Here is a 17,300-nt window from a genome sequence, read left to right as displayed (position 1 = left end):
AAATAAACATTTCAATGTAGAATTTCTGTCGGATAAGGGGAATAAAAGACGTTTGGACGTGCTGTTATTGGATAATAATCAACTTCGCACTGCTCCATTTAATTCCTTACTTATCAAACAATGAACTGGCCTTCGTCCATCATCAGCGATATTAACAAAATTATTAACACTTCTATTCACTGATGGATTTTTGAATGATGAATTCTATTAGATAAACAATAGGAATGTCACAAGAACCGATACCAAGTCGGTGCCAACATTGTTAAAACGTGACGGTACTTGTTTTTCTGCAGTATCGTGAGTACCGTGGGTAATTAAGGTACGGATGTCGCAATTCTTCCGGAACTGAAGGGGGCAGCAAATACGCGTAAATGTTTTAGTCTGTCCACAAGTGGTAAAGAAGAAGAAGCAGCCTACAAGCACACGGGAAAAACTACAGAAATGGCGACAATATTAGCTCCGCCCCGAGTCGTTGGGAGGAAAGGAAGCCGGTTGCCGGTGTGCAACCGATGCTATCGCTCATTTCAAACAAAGCGAGGAAACACCTGGAATTTGGCAAAGCACCTGAAAGACGGTCCTATGTTATGTTTGTTTGAGGCAGCTGGCATTGTGGCCGTGAAAACCAGCTAACGTTATGTTCCATGTAATGTTTGCGATAGCCAGTTATTTGTTAATGATGCTATTGCATTGCAGTGTTATAAACTACCTCCTAATGGGCCACCATGCATCGCCATTCAGATCGTGTCCTGTCAGCAAAATTTAGCCTAATGTCACTAATAATTATTCAAATGTTCATGCTTTTAATAAATCTTTTTGACCTGCCACCATATCAGTGAATTTAAACTAATGCTTGCATTCAGAGTATAACGTAGGTGTTTTTCTGTGCGTGTGTATGCGTGCGCACGTTTAGGAGAGCACCTTAGCACTTGTTATTAGCACTTAGCACTCTTTTATTAGTCACTGTCAGACAGTAACTAAAATATCCCCCTCTCTCTCTTTTTGCTAGTATTAGCCAGAGGAGGATGTCCTCCAGGAGATTTTAATTTTGTTATTTATTTATTTTTTTTATATATACCACACCGTGGTATCGACTTTGGTATCGAGTATCGTGTACTTTAGGTTGTATCGGTACCGACTACTAGATTTTTGGTATCGGAACATCCCTACAATGGACACCTGCATTAATATTTATTCCAGCCACGAGTAAAAATAAACCCACAATGACCAATAGGACTAGTCAAGTCTTAATTAATGCATGTGATGATTAATTGGCAGAATTGATAAGGGAGACTTTGGACATTCACACCAACTGATCTGACCTGAGTTTGGTTAATTATTAACATTTAATAACATGCTGTAATAAATTATTTTTGGCATTAAATGGACTTATAGTCATGGATGGAATAACCACTAATTAGTGAAGGTAAATTTTTACATATAAACATACATTAATGTGCATATGCAGTAAACACGTGTTAATAAAGAGAGCCCTGATGAAAAGAGTTACTCCTTCACTCTGAACTTATAACATAAATACAGCAAGGTGCACGAGTAAGCCATACTGTTTACTCCTGAAGACAGTAAAATGGAAGATCAGATACCATCTCAGGAGACATAGATCTTGCTCTTCTTTCTCTTGGCTTTGCTGTTGGCAGGCATGATTCCCAGAGACTCCAGGCGAAACGGGCGCGGGAGGAGGGCCTCCACAGTGGGGTTTGTTCCGCAGGAGTTTTGGTGCGACGGGCCATTTCCTGGAACAGCAGAGTGACTGGCTGTACAAGCAGACGTGTAATGTTAGAGCTTTCCATTGGGAAAGAAACAAACAAATGTTTCTTTCTACCTCGAATACTTTTCGTCACGAGGTCTGTAAGTATACTAAATAAAGCTCCAGGGTTTGAAAATTTCCTTAACAATCCCATTTCAGAGATAAGAAGTTGAAATATCACTACTTTACAATGTTACAATGGAATACCAAAAATCTTTGAACAAAGTGACGCAATGAGCAAGATATAATAATAAGACACTGGACTGAAAAAAGTTCACAGGATCACATCTTTAAAAGATATCCAGGATTTTTAATACATTCGTGGTGAAAGAACGTGGTTGGTTGCTTGCAATGTTGGTCAAATAGCTGTACTTAGTCAATTTTAGTGATGAAAAGCACCACTGTAGTAAACATTACAAGTCTGGCTTGCGAGACTACAGAGGTAGGACCCTCAATGGTAAGTCTTTTGTACCTTTAATACATATTTTGTTGTGCACCTTTAACACTCACTTAAAACATAATATATGATCATCATATTTAAACCCCACTGAAACACTAAGTCATGAATGACCATTTAAGAGTCCCTAAACACTCAGATGAACTTTAAAAAAGTATAGAAATATATATATATATATATATATGTGTGTGTGTGTGTGTGTGTGTGTGTGTGTGTGTGTGTGTGTGTGTGTGTGTGTAAACATGCTTCAGTTACATTTGGTTACAATGGAATGTCTACGAATCTAAGTAAGAATCTTATTCTCTAATATCATCTTTATATACCTTACAAATTTGTTACTAAAGTACTTTTTAGAACATTTTTTGGTACACAACCATAGCCTTATATGTTAATCTGACAATTTGTATGCAAATGATGTCACTGAAATCCACACACTGTACAAAAGGACGTCCCAGATTAGACGAGTGCTCTAGGAAACGTGCTCTTACCGAGGTTCTTTTTGGACTCTCCTGATAAAAGCTGATTGGCTCTCTTCATCTTGAAGTAGTTACTAGCAATGTTTTCACTGTCACTGCGGTTCAGCATCTCCTTATAACGGTCCTCTTCCTCCTACAGAAACAACACACCCACTGTGTATTACAGTGCGTCCTCTGGGATTCGGCCTAGTAGCTCAACATTTACAATATGTACGGCTCATTAAAGGTGCAGTCTGTAATTGCAAAATAGTGTTTCTACACATGTAATAATTATAGTATTCCAAAGAATCCATTAAAAAAAAACTTATATTGTCTTTCAGTGGTATCTCCAGTGGGCTTGGCTTTGTAGCTCAAAATTTACAATATCTACAGCACATTAAAGATGCAGTGTGTCAGTTTAAAAAGTGTTTCCATACCCATGATAATCATACAGTTTCAAAGATACCATAGATAAATTGTGATTTGTAATATTGTCATGTGGTAATTTTGTCCTACTGGTTTGTTTTAGGATTCTGTTGGCATTTTTCTGGCCCAGAAATTAAACAGATATTGCAGATATGCAGAATTTCCTCTTGAAGACAGCTGAGGGCTCCAAAACGACAAATTCAATCGTACATTTCAGGCTTACAGTATTTTAGTAAGCGAGTACCAGGAAAGGCTCTGCTGGGTCCGAGTCGGAGTTCCTGCGTCCTGGGAGTCTAGAAGAGCTGTTGGCTGCCGATAGAGGCACTGCTGAGAGTCAGAAACATCCTGTCCATCACTAATTAGCATCACCTCAGAGCCCATCACTAACAAACACATCACAAGACCTTGGTCTTGCAGCAGCACCGGATTCACCTGCAGGTAGCGCTGTCTTCTGCACCAGCACCTCGGGCAGCCTCCACATGCCGCTCTCCTCGTCCCACACCGCCTCCTTCCTCAGGCGCTCCAGGTTGCTGTAGTTGCAGTCCCTGCGCACCAGCATCACCATGCGCTCCAGGAGGCCCTGCAGTAACTGCGTTTCACGTTCCAGACGTCTGATGGAGGCCAGGTAGTCATCACGCTCAGCTGCAAACTCCACCTGCAGATCTCGGATCTCCAACTTGGCAGCTTTTAGCTTGTGGAAGAAAAGATGAGTTGGAGGATTATATTAATACACTCATTCTAATGTGATCGTTTCTATAGTAACAACATACATAATTACATAGGGATTTGACAAATTAAACATAAAACATAAAAATAGCTATGTACAATAACTGTTAATAGTTTTGAGTAAGGAGATGTTTATTTGACATTTTAGGAGGGAGTCTCCAGCGTCAGTGCTTTGTAACAACAACTGCTCCGTCACCATTGTGTTTTATTCCTTACTTATTTAATTACACAAATAATTGATACAGTACGACGTCAGATGACTGGATAACTCTATGTTCCATTATACAAAAGTAATTATTATCATTTTATATTATATTATAATTATATATATATATATATATATATATATATATATATATATATATATATATATATATATATATATATGAAAATGTAGCTTGTTTTTAAAGGACATTTTTATTTTCTGCTGAATTATGCCTACATTTCGTTATTTTTACAATGCTTCTCCATAAATTATTACCCATAAAATACCTGTAAAGGTTATTGCTTTATAGACATCCTCAGTGCCTTAACCATCAGTAAGGAAATTGAGGGCAAGTATGGCAAATAAAGACTTTATTTATAGTATATTTACCACAGATATAAGATTATATCTGAGTTACACACACACACACACACACAGAGAGAGTAGTACTGAAATCCCACCTTGCTCTGCGTGTTCTCCAGCAGTCTATTCTTGGCATGTACCTCCTCCTGGATGGAGTCGTAGACGTTGAGCAGCACGGCATCACTGTCCTCGTTGGACTGACTCAAAGCCTCGATCAGCTGCTTTTTCCTCTGGTTAGCCAGAGTCTTCCTCTGCCTCCTCCGCTGCCTCAGCTCCTCATTTCTCGCCTGCTCTCCCCCGACAAACTCCTGCTCCAGATGATGAAGCCTGAAGGTCAAAACAGCCTGTTGTCTGCATGCTCACATTCTTCATCAATACTTGCAGCTGTGTTTGTAATAATCTGCCTCCTCCTCCTCATCATCATCATTATCCTCCTCCTCATCATCATTATCCTCCTCCTCATCAGCATCATCATCATTATCCTCCTCCTCATCATTATCCTCCTCCTCATCATCATTATTATTATCCTCCTCTTCCTCATTATCCTACTCATCATCATCATCATTATCCTTCTCCTCATCATTATCCTCCTCCTCCTCATCATGTTTGCTCTCACAAATAGCGCAATAAGACAATTTGATCAAAAAGCAAACATAACAATTAGTTACAAATAATTCATATATGTACTATCTGCTCATATAACCAGATAATTCCTTATGTTCTATTGTACAGAGGTAACCTCATAAATAAATTTATATATATATATATATATATATATATATATATATATATATATATATATATATATATATATATATATATATAAAATATCTCTTAGATTTTTGTCCAAATTATAGAGTTTTTGGAATCCTTTTTAGAAAACTGGTTTGTTGCACGACCCACTGATAAATGTAATTATGGCAACCAGCAGTAGGAACGCCTACTGGTGACTTCACAGTACATCGACTGGTGACTTACAGCTATAAAATCGCTGTATATGTGTATATACCTTCAATATGTAATTCTTTAATAAATAATAATACACACTTTTATATATATATATATATATATATATATATATATATATATATATATATATATATATATATATATATGGCTGCCCATCAAAGTAAACCATAGTGGAAAAAATTTAATCAGTTTTAATCGGCTTTCCAGCGTGACCTTATTTTTATACTGTCTAATTAATGTCATTGTTGTGAATGAATAAAAATAAATTCCCTAGTTGTGTCACCTCACCTTTCCAAAACATGTTTCTGATCCAGTGGGTCTGGCGTAGCAACGACCTCTGACTCTGGAACTCCAGGCTCTCCCCCTGGACCTGCTCTAATAACTCCCTTGCTTTGTTCGCTCTCCTGCGGGAAACGTGTGTAATTCTGTAACACTGAGGACTTTTCCTGAAATGACCCCGTATGAATAATCTCTACAAATCCACCAATAAAATGGAAAGACACTGACCTGTAACATGTCTTGGGAAGCTTCTGAGGGCTCTGCTGTGGCTCCGTTGACAGGACTGACCTCTATGGTGGAGTCATCTGCTGCAGAAAAGACCAGAGCTGATGATTACATCATGGAAATGCAACAATATGCTGATGCTGAGGAAAAGTTTGCATCCCTTGTGACTTTTGCTTTAATAATGTAGAATGTATGTAAATCTAGATTATAATTCATCAGGTTTCACTTTTAACTCCTAAAAAGAAAAGAGCAAGAACGTCTTTTCTCACTCAAAATCATATTCATGAGAAATCCAGTGTAAAACTAGAGGAAACGTGGGGCAAATGTTGGACTCCACATTGCAATACAGCTATACGGCGCTGGGTTACGTCAGAGACTCGGCTCAATTATATGTAGTGATCTACAAGATGACGAGCGTGATGGCACTGATGGTGGTATTAACATGTAAGTTTAAGCTTTGGAAGCTGATCTGTGAGCAGGGTATACAGATGAGGAGCTGATAGATCTGGACAGATTAAAGTATTAAACTAATATAAGATTAAAAATAAGATTAAACTAATGTGTTTGTGTTTATGTAGACATGAAGCAAGGGGTAAATCCCACTGAAACCAGTATCAGCAGGTTGTTAAATGGCATTATGGGTGATACCAAGTGAAAATAGAGCAACGAAAGAAGTTTAAACGAATGACTCGTCTCGGATGGCGTTATAGATTAGATGTCGATTAAAAAAATTCATGCAAACGTCGATCAGGGTGCATTTTTCTTTTAATATCCTGTCATACACTCTTTGAATACCTTGTTTGCTTAATCATTTTGTGTCTTGGTACTCTTCATTTTGTCCTAAGGTTACAGAAACTATTTGTACTCTATGCACTATAATGTGATCTTACATGCTCGGGTAGCTTTTGCTCTTTCCAGGCTTGACAGCTTGGTCTCATAAGACATTCTCAAGGTTGCAATGTCATCCTGTAGCTTAGCTTTGGATTCCTGCTCTGCGTCGTAGTCCGCTTGCAGCTTGGCAAGCTTCTCCTCGTAATCCTGTACTCTCACACACACACACACACACACACACACACACACACACACACACCTCTCTACATCAATCCTGGTGCTCAGTGAATTAGATTTGCAATCAAAAACTGAGCAAACCATTCAGACCGTCAATCACTTTTCAAATATTTACATTAATAGCATCTATAACATGTCTATTTCTGTAGAGACTATAGTGCAAAAAATATTTTAAACTCAACAGAAAAATCACAATCAACGCATTATCTGAAATGTTGACGAAGGCTTAAGCTCCACCTATGTCATATATCTCTGAAAAGCTTGTTTGCACATCAATTTCTTATATAAACCTAATAAATCATAATAACTAGAGTGGAAAAAAATTCAATCTCATTCTACATTACAGAGAAATATTACAGAGGAATTTCCCAAAATGTTCAGTATTGTCTGGAATTACATTCGATTTTTAAAATTACTTCATAACATAATTTAGAATTTATATAAATTACAGTGCATGGTATTTTGTTGATTAAACAATAAAGAATAAAGTTCAGTAAAACTTCATTTTGAGAGCATCTTCAGAGTGATATAAATATTTAAATTCTAACAACATAAAAAGATTCAGGTCTTTGGACTCCAAGTTTTGGCTTTATTAAGTATGCAAACTTACATTAAAAATACACATATTTAATTAGATATAGCCTAGAAAAATGTATCAAAACTTAATCTTTGAGTATTGCTTTTCCCACCTCTTTAATCTTCTCCTTCTCGCTGCTCTGTGGTCTGGAGTGGATGCCTGTGCTCCCCTGTGACCTCTGACCTGCTAGCAAAGCTGACAGTGAACAAAGGGGATATTTGGCATGTAAAATTTACAATCATCTACCTTTATAAGACAAGAAGTATTCTTAAAGGAAATCTTATTCATAAAGGAAACTCTGGGTACTAATCCAAAATCTGTTTTGAAGACTATATAGTGCTATGAAAAATTATTTGCCCATCCTGATTTTTGTCTGTTTTAGTCTATATCTTGTCACTCTCATACTCGTTTTAGATCTTCAAATGTAATACAACTTGAATCAAAGGCAACCTGAGTGTACACACCACACAGTTTTTATTTTTTATTGAAGCAAGAAAAAGTTATCCAATACCTATCACCCATGTGAAAAACTAATTGCCCCCTTAAACTTAAAATCTGGTTGTGCCATCTTTAGCAGCAATAACTGCAACCAAACGCTTCCGATACCCTGGAGATCAGTCTTTCACTTACTTCTAGGACTAGAATTTACTCCTACGCTTTGGATCATTGTCTTCCTGCATAATACAGTTGCGCTTGATTTTCAACTTACGGACTGAAGACTGGACATTCTCCTTTAGGATTTTCTGGTAGAGAGCAGAATTCATGTTTCCTTCAATTACTGCAAGTTGTCCAGGCCCTGAAACAGCAAAGCATCCCCACACCATGATACTTCCACCACCATGCTTGACCGTAGGTATGATGTTCTTTTTGTGGAATTCTGTGTTTGGTTTACGCCAGATGTAACGGGACTCCCGTCTTCCAAACAGTTCTACTTTCGACTCATGAGTCCAGAGAACAATCTCCCAAAAGGTTTGAGGATCATCAAGGTGTGTTTTGGCAGACTTCAAACAAGCCTTAGTGTTGTACTAGGTTAGCAGTGGTTTTCACCTCACCACTCTTCCATGGATGCCATTCTTGCCCAGTGTCTTTCTGATGGTGGAGTCATGAACAGTGACCTTTATTGATGCAAGAGAGGCCTGTAGGTCCTTTGATAACTTTTTTTGCTTCCATATATAACATTACCATTTAAAAGCTGTATTTTGTGTTTACTCAGGTTGCCTTTGTTTTATCTTAGATTTTATTTTCATTTCTGAATTCAATTTAGTATAAGATATACACAAAAACAAGAAATCTGATGGGGGCAAATTCTTTTTCACAGCAGTGTACCTTTTTATATTTTATATATATATATATATATATATATATATATATATATATATATATATATATATATATATATATATATATATATATATATATATATATAATGAAAATAACTTGCTTTATATTGCATTTTCACAAAACTTATAGAGAACAGAAAGGGTGCAGAAACCTGCTAACTCTTATCATCCTCAAGAAATCCAGATTCTATCAGTATAGACCTGTTAACTAGTGCTGCAATCAATTTTGAGCTTCCCATTTCTTAAAAGACTGCATTGCAGATGCAAATTGAGATTTATATCCTGAAATCCCACTTTTAACGACCTGAAACAAATGTGAGCTAGTTTACTAGCAGCTAATCATAAGGCCAGCTAAATTATTTTAAGTAATGCTAGTTATGAACAAAATGTACACAGGTTTGAATACTATTAAGAAAAATTATTGCAGAGAATACAACAGTGTAAACTGGATCTCAGACACTGATATTCTGCTTGTGTCAAATGTACGCAAGTTTACTAGCAGGTAATTAGCCGGCTACACAAGTTAGCTGATGTTAGTAATATGGGACAGCAGAAGGACATTGAGGCGTTTGAAAATTGGATATTACTGTATATTTTTATACCTAGTTTGAAGGAGAGTAAAGTTGTTTGAAGATGTTGGTGTAGTGTAATTTTCTACATTAATTATTTTAACAGTGGAATGTTCAGGGGTACTTTTGACATTAAAGAAAGATTGATGGTAAGATTACTGAGAAGATTAAGAATGGCAGGGATCTTACAGTCGAGGCTTGCGGTCCCGAGCTGTCCGGAGATGAGCGCCTTCAGCTGTTTGATCTCCTCTTGGTATTGGCGCAGGAGTGCATCCTTGGGGTCCTCGTTGACACGTGGACGGTTCTGTATGCTCTTGGCGCGGTTGGCATAGCGCAGTGTGCTCAGACTCTCCTCGTAGTTGTTATCAGCGGGGGAGAGGCAGGCCACCATGAGAGTGCGTGTGTTGCCACCTAAGGAGTCCTGAAGAAGGCGAGTAAGCTTGGAGTCGCGGTAAGGGATGTGCTTGGAGCGTCCGTCCACCAGTGCCGAGATGACGTTGCCCAGTGCTGACAGGGATAGGTTGATTTTGGTGGCTTCCTGAAGACGATCTCCTGTGGCACCGGTCTTAGACTGGCGCTCGCTGCCAGCCAGGTCCACCAAGTTGAGCTTCCCGGCGCGTAAATGATCTTCACCAGCAGCATCTCAGATTATATGAGTAACACATTAAATCATTTATTTCATACTGACAATTTAATGTTAAGATAACAGAAATGATTGCAGTATATCAACCAGATCATTTAAAAGCTCTAATTATATAAAGTCAGCAATATTCCGGAGCTTATCCTGGGAATACTGGTTGAGAGGCAGGATTACACCCTGAATGGAATTCCAGTCCATCATAGGTCACACACGTTCAAACCTAGGGGCAATTTAGAGTCGCCAGTCAACCTACTGCTATGTTTTTTTGGAGGTGGGAGGAAACTGGAGAACCCAGAGGAAACCCACATCAACAAAGGGAGAACATAAGAAACTCTGTATAGATAGGAGGATCGCTTCAGTGACCCTGGAGCTGTGAGGTATCAACACTGCTTGGTGCACCACCATGTTACTTATGCTATCGCTATCATATTTAAAAGTCCACATCAAGGTCAACTTAACCATTTAAATTTAATCAGAAGAAACATTTGTCATACATCTGAAGGATGTTAGAAGAACTTTCTAGGTGAATAAATGGAGAAGTTTTCTGGTTGTTACATGGTCATGTGTGTGTGTGTGTGTGTGTGTGTGTGTGTGTGTGTGTGAGAGTGAGACCCCACACCTATGTTGCAGATCTCCAGGTGGATGGTGAATATGGAATGTGAGCGAGAAGAGTCTTTGTTCATGAGTGTGTATCCCACCGAGCGATTTTTCCAGCCCAGCTCCATGATCCGCTCACACTCCCCCACACTGTGCACCGTGTGCATGGAGAGGTCTCGCACGTACACTCCTTGCTCTGGATGTTCTTTCAGCTGCTCAAATCACACACACACACACACACACACGGTATACATATCAACCTGCTGAGGTAAATTTATATATTGCATATACTGTAGGTAAAAGAGCAACACACCTCCAGCTTCTGTTTGGTGTCTTTCCCCAGAAGGTCCCTGATTTCCTCTTTGTAGATCTCAAGGTAGGAGGCTCGCACAAGGAACTTTGTGTTTTCTGCACACTTTAACATACATCACAGTATTCGAACTTCCATTTCATATTTATTGGCACCCCTAAGTAATATTACTCATACGCATTTATTGTCAATCATTTACATGAAGGGTGCCAATAATTATGAAGACTACTGTACTCCCAAAGGGCGATTGGACAGTGAGATACAGTTAAATATTACAAATTTATTTAATTATTGGCACCCTTTAAGCTTGGCCAAAAGCATATATAAAGTAAACACAACACATTCATTGTGTAATGTTATTTAGGGGTGCCAATAATGATAGAGTTTTCATATGCATTCAGATGGCAAGATGAAACTTTGAGCTTTTGTGCATTCCATTATCTCTATATACAATCAGTTCCATAAACAACAGCAACCTTTATTTAAAAAGAAAAGAAAAGGGGAAAATGCAAAGACGGTATATAAATTAAACATGTGCAATGACTGATGTTATTTAGGGGTGCCAATATTTCTAATAATTATTATAGTTGATTGTAAACAGAGATAGTGGGATGCATCCTTCTTCATCCATCTTTGGCTTCTGTGCCAAATGGCAGGACAATGCTATCTCTACATAATCATCTCCGTAATTACTGGCACCATTTATTTTTAAGAAATATGCAACTGCTAAAATGAAAAACACATGCAATGAGTGATGTTATTTAGAGCTGCCAATTATTTTGCCACATACTTCAATTGAAAAAGGTTCTGATTGATTTTTTTTTAATGAAAATACATTTCTCCAATTGTTTGAGTGAAAAATGCAAATCATTGTGTGATTTTTATTTTTACACAGTAGTCACCATTCTCTTTATATACATTTCTGCATACGACTGTAACAAAATGCTCAGGTAGGATATCTAACCTGGATGGTCTCAAAGATGTGCTCGAAAGCTCTTGGTATGACCCCTCTCTGAGCTGGGGGGTCTGACACACCCTGCATGGTGAATGACTTTCCACTTCCTGTTTGACCGTAAGCGAAAATTGTGCCATTGTATCCTTCAGTGACCCCCTGTCATGAAAGCAGATGAGAATTAAAGCTTAAAATCGTCTACACACTTGCTTACGTGCTATAGAGTCCTTTAGGACCTGTTCATTTTCAGGGGTCATCCTTTGTGCCATCGTGTCATTCGATCTTGACTAAAGCAGACAGAGGCTGTTATCCGATTTACTATCTGTGTCACTGTATTCTGTTTCATGCATGGAAAAGTCTTCAAATAAATCTACACCTTATTGTTAACCCTTTCATGTATGGTGCCCACACTCATAAATTTACGTGCCCACACTCATGCCCACACTCGTTAATTTAGGGCTGGTTTTAGAAACGTATTAGATGTAAATCACTTCCAAATCACTCCAATGTTACATGCACTATTATCCTGATGTTTATTACACCATCAAGCGTTGCTCCTTCCAATCCAACATGGCCGACAGTGACACATGCACGACGTCTTGACCATTTCAGTCTAATCTTTCTAATCAAGTAAGTTTTAAGTCAAATCAAGGAAAAAATAAACAGACTGTAAAAAACATTACTAGCATTACTAGCTAGGAACCATAGTGGGAAAGAAGTTACCTCCACCAGAGGATATGCAATCTCGTTGTACATCTGCTCAGTGGTCTGATCGATGAAGTATGTCCCGTCGAATGTAAACTGCTTGGGCGGCTCCTCGGCGGCTCCTGGTTTCTCGATGAAACATTGACAGTGGCTACAATTAACAGACACCACCATCTTACAGTTGAGCGTCTTCTCTCGGTTGTTCAGAGGCCGGCATCGGACCACCACCTTCACCGACTCGGACGCCATCCTAGAGCGTATGAGAGAACCTTGGCTTTTTTCTGTAAAAACATAAAATAGATGCCTTTTAATCCAGAGATTACAAAGATCATGTCTTTAAAGTAATAAAACTGGGTTTCACCAACCAAGATTCAACTTCAATCTGGATTCATTAAAAAAAATATCATAATTGTTATTATTTTGTTTAAAGATCTTGTTGTTTTTTTTTTTTTTTCCCATTTAGTACTGCCCTTCAGGTTGCTACATATATTATTTACATATTTCCCAGAACACAAAATAACAACCCCTCCTGGCTCTTAATGTATCCTGTGTTGCCTAATTGAGCATCAGAGAATGTTTGCACCTTTTGTAATAGTCGTGTACGAGTCCTTCAGTCGTCCTCAGTGTGAAAAGACGGATCTTGACATCATGTAGTCTCTGTTGGAAAGGTCTCAAATATGCAGAAGATGCTGGAAAATAAAAGAATGAGCAGGATTTCTCTGAAGAAGAGTGGGACAAACAAGGGACTCATGAACAACTATCACAAAACATAAAAACAGTTATGGATCATCCAGGAAATGACACACAGTATTAAGAAACTGGTTCATTTGTGTAAATTCTGTTATTATTGTGTCTTGTGGACTATATGTAAACATCTGTTATGTGAAATGGCTTATTCAGGGCAGAACTAAATAAACAACGAAATTCAACGTTTATGATTCTTTTTTTTTTTTTTTAATTATTGACATTTTGCAGATTCTGCAAGGCGTATATACATTTATGACCTCAACTGTAACATCAAAATTAATTCGGACTATTTCACAAGTCTGCTGCAAATGGATTAATATATCAACTTTTTTTTTTATATCCAGAGATTAAACAATGTATTTAAGATAATAAACTTTATTTCACCAACAAAGATTAGTTTTTAAATCTGGATTAAATTCAAACGGATTAAATTAAACAAATGATAAATTAATCAAGTGTACAAACTTCAACATCAAATCTGATTTTAGTTTTACAGTGAACCTGGATTAACTGTAATCCACAGATGACATTTCAGTAAGGGATTCATTTTAATTTTGCTGCTGAAATGTTTCAGTTTCCAAAATAGCAGCATATATGAGATGCATTGAAAAAGGGGTTTGCTCTTTTTTTTAGTCTAACATATCAGTGATTATTAATCTCATTACTGTAACACACACACACACACATATACATATATACACACACATATATATATATATATATATATATATATACACACACATATATATATATATATATATATATATATACATACACACACACACACACACACAACCATTTGATCTGAAAGTGTATGATTAAATGTTTGAAATCGGTGTCATAGACAAAAATATAATCGAGCTGTCATTCATTTCTTTTAACATTTAATAATAATAATAAAAATAAATAAATAATAAAAAAAAACCTTTTATTTAAACGGAGGACTCGGAGCGAAGTATTTAAAAAAGCAGCCGATAAGTGTTCAGCGTAGGTGGGAACTCCTTTAATACTGTTCAAAAAGCATCTCAGGGAAATTCCTCAAGAAATCTGGTGAGGAAATGAAAGAATACGTTTCTGGAAATTCTCGGCAAAAAGCGCGTCTACTTTGAAGATGATAAAATACTAAATTATTTTGATTTATGTTGGATTTTTTATCACAACATAATTCCCATACTTCAATTTGTTATTCCAGAGTTTTGATGACTTTATTAATATTCTAAAATGTGGGGGGAAAGAAAGAAAGAAAGAAAGAAAGAAAGAGTGTTTCTAAACTGTATGTATGTACACACACACGTATACATATATATACATACATATACACATTATATACACATACATACATACATATACACACACACACACACACACACACACACACATATATACATACATACATACATCTTTTGCTTTATAACAAAATACTTATTGTCCTCCAAAGACTAGTTTAGGCAATAAGAATTTCTTTTATTTATGTACTACTGAAAAAAAAAAAAAAAAAAAAAAAAAAAAAAAACTTATTTACGTACTTATTTAGGCTATTCATTCATACATTCTTATTTACTTTTTTTTTTTTTTGCCATTTTGAGACCCTTAACTCATTTTATTTTGGAAAAATTAAATGCAGTCTGAATTATTTGTATTAAATATTATAGTTCAAAAGCGGGTTTTATACATGCTTATATCATCATTTTCTGGGAACAAATAAGCACTCAAAATTGGTATGAGTGAAACAGAGAAAGGTAAGGAGAAAATTAAGACATAGAGTATATTACTTTATTAGCATTATTTCCAAAAGCCAATTCAGCTAAAGGAACTAGGCGTCTAAGAAAAGCCAGCTCGCTATTCCTCCTGCTGTAATGTTATTTAAGAGAAGAGTTAAGAAGAGATAATACGAAAAATATTTGCTTACACTAGTCGTCAACATTCCCAGATCCATAAAAGCATTCCGGCGTTAAAGTCGAGGTTAAATAAACACCGTTATTATCAGAGCTGTGTGTCCTGCCATGGCGTGCTCGGTTGCCTAGCAACCTGAAACTCAGCTCGCGCAGGTTTTCTATTTTTTTTTTTAATTCACTGTGGCCACGTAAATACGTCATCAGCGCCGCCATGTTGGAGGAGCTCCGAGAGAAAAATGCAGTCTGCATTTGGTTAGCCATTAGTGAAACAATGTGTAAATGTATGTTAAGACAAATGTATATGTTAATGAAAAAGTGAAACAAGTTCTAACAAGTCTAACAGATATTTACACAAATAAAAACACTGACCAGGTTTTAAACAAGTTCACTGACTTAAATCTTTAGTTTCAACTCATGATTTCTCCAGAAATGCTAACACACCTGCTAGTAAATTAATTAAAGTACTGCAAACAACTCAACCAAAGAGAACAACGAATCCTTGTTTCACACGTGAAAACACTGATATTATATAACTAACAAAATAAAATGCTAACAAAACTGTGTTTTCATTTTTTGAGTGACTTTCTTCTTCTTCAGCACATCAGGCAGGGTTAGCTACTGGCTAAATGTGTTTCCAGTTTAGGCTACTATTGAATGCTATTTACCTCAAATTTATTGTCATTTACCAATTCTCAAGAAAAATGGTCAGCTTCAGATTAAGGTTTACTTGATCAAATGAAAGTGTAAAGCTATTTTTAAATAAATGTGAAATGTATTATGAATACTGACAGTGTATATACTGTATATTCAAATTTGTATCAGATGCAATACACAGAAATTTATGACAATTGTCTTGAAATTCATTTAGTGAAAACTGGCTGAAGATGAAGAGAAGAAATAAAACACTTGGGGGGTATTGCCATTATTAGAAAATAGTTACCAATAGGGTAGTGTGATGTGGCCCAAGTGAAGCAGAGCTATTTTTCTCAACCTGAACAGCTGGGAACACCTGAACAGTCCCCCTGTGCTCAATTCCTCTTATAATCACAGCAATTTGCCAACAAGTGGAGTTTTCAATTTCTTAACGAACGGGACATTATACTTTCAACGTTACATTTAGTGTTGTAGACAGACTGAGACGAGTTCCTGTTATTTCTTATGCTATAGCAGCTATAAACAGTTGTTTCTTCACTAAAAAGTTATTTGTCCTATAGACTCCTAAGTAAGTGCTGACACTGGAGAGTCCCAAGTCTCTCATTAAAGAATACTTCAAATATAAAAAAAAAAAAAAAAAAAAAAAAAAAAAAAAAAAAAAAAAAAAAAAAAAATTTACATCCACCACACAAGTCTGCGTCAGGAAGTTGTGTCTGTTACATGAAAGGAAGATCGTAGAACTGATCTCCAATCAATGAGGAAAAATCTATGGCTATAAATAATATAACCAAACAAAGAATTGCTGTTAAAATATTTATATAATCATTCCAAGAGATACATGATTCTCTTAGGAAAGTGCTTCAGTGGTAAAGCAGATTTAAAAAAAAAAGCCTAATAAAAAGGTCAGGTTGTGTTTGAAAAGACAGAACTACTGGAAGTTCAAACAAAAATCTGACTAGAGCCAACTGCATTAAAATGGAGTTCCATAAATGCCTCCAAGAAAACAGACTGCACAGACTTCCACATCATTCACAAGATATTTAGCGCCTTAACTGACCTGCGAACTCATGTACAAATGACTCGCTAGTTAACAATACTTCATAATAAATCTTTTGGAAAAAAGAAAGAAAAGAAAAGAAAAGAAAAAAAAAAAGAAAAAAAAAAAGGTTGGAGGGAAAAAAAAAGAAAAGAAAAAACCACCCAAAAAACAAATCCCACCACATTTAGACAGACATACAATACAAAAATTACAGGGCTGTCAGGGGGGGTTGTCTGTATTGTTCAGTGTCCACTTTTATAAAAAAAAAAAATTCAATAATAATAAATAAAATATATATATATATATATATATATATATATATATATATATATATATA

At 36.5% G+C, this 17,300-nt stretch overlaps 1 protein-coding gene across 8 annotated transcripts; it reads right to left on the bottom strand.

The window, feature by feature from the left end:
* Positions 1–16: 16 nt before the first annotated feature.
* Positions 17–17,247, bottom strand: kif17 (kinesin family member 17). Of its 8 annotated transcripts, none has more exons than XM_053673941.1 (16): positions 14,301–17,247; positions 13,212–13,317; positions 12,647–12,909; positions 11,936–12,082; positions 10,975–11,076; positions 10,684–10,873; positions 9,614–10,066; positions 7,628–7,710; positions 6,761–6,908; positions 5,874–5,953; positions 5,655–5,770; positions 4,496–4,724; positions 3,536–3,794; positions 3,348–3,430; positions 2,711–2,831; positions 17–1,772 (listed from the first exon to the last, which is right to left on the bottom strand). In XM_053673941.1, the coding sequence occupies exons 3-16, from the start codon at positions 12,875–12,877 to the stop codon at positions 1,606–1,608; spliced, it is 2,409 nt and encodes an 802-aa protein (XP_053529916.1). In that variant the 5' UTR covers positions 12,878–12,909; positions 13,212–13,317; positions 14,301–17,247; the 3' UTR covers positions 17–1,605. The 8 variants fall into 8 exon arrangements, with proteins under 8 accessions (XP_053529916.1, XP_017306643.2, XP_017306641.2 ...); XM_017451154.3 differs by having other exon boundaries at positions 13,212–13,347; positions 15,285–17,247; XM_017451152.3 differs by having other exon boundaries at positions 15,285–17,247.
* Between the last annotated feature and the right edge of the window lie 53 nt (positions 17,248–17,300).

The sequence above is a fragment of the Ictalurus punctatus genome, chromosome 21, assembly GCF_001660625.3.
Source record: "Ictalurus punctatus breed USDA103 chromosome 21, Coco_2.0, whole genome shotgun sequence".
NCBI lineage: Eukaryota > Metazoa > Chordata > Actinopteri > Siluriformes > Ictaluridae > Ictalurus > Ictalurus punctatus.
This window is presented reverse-complemented; position numbering and strand designations above follow the sequence as displayed.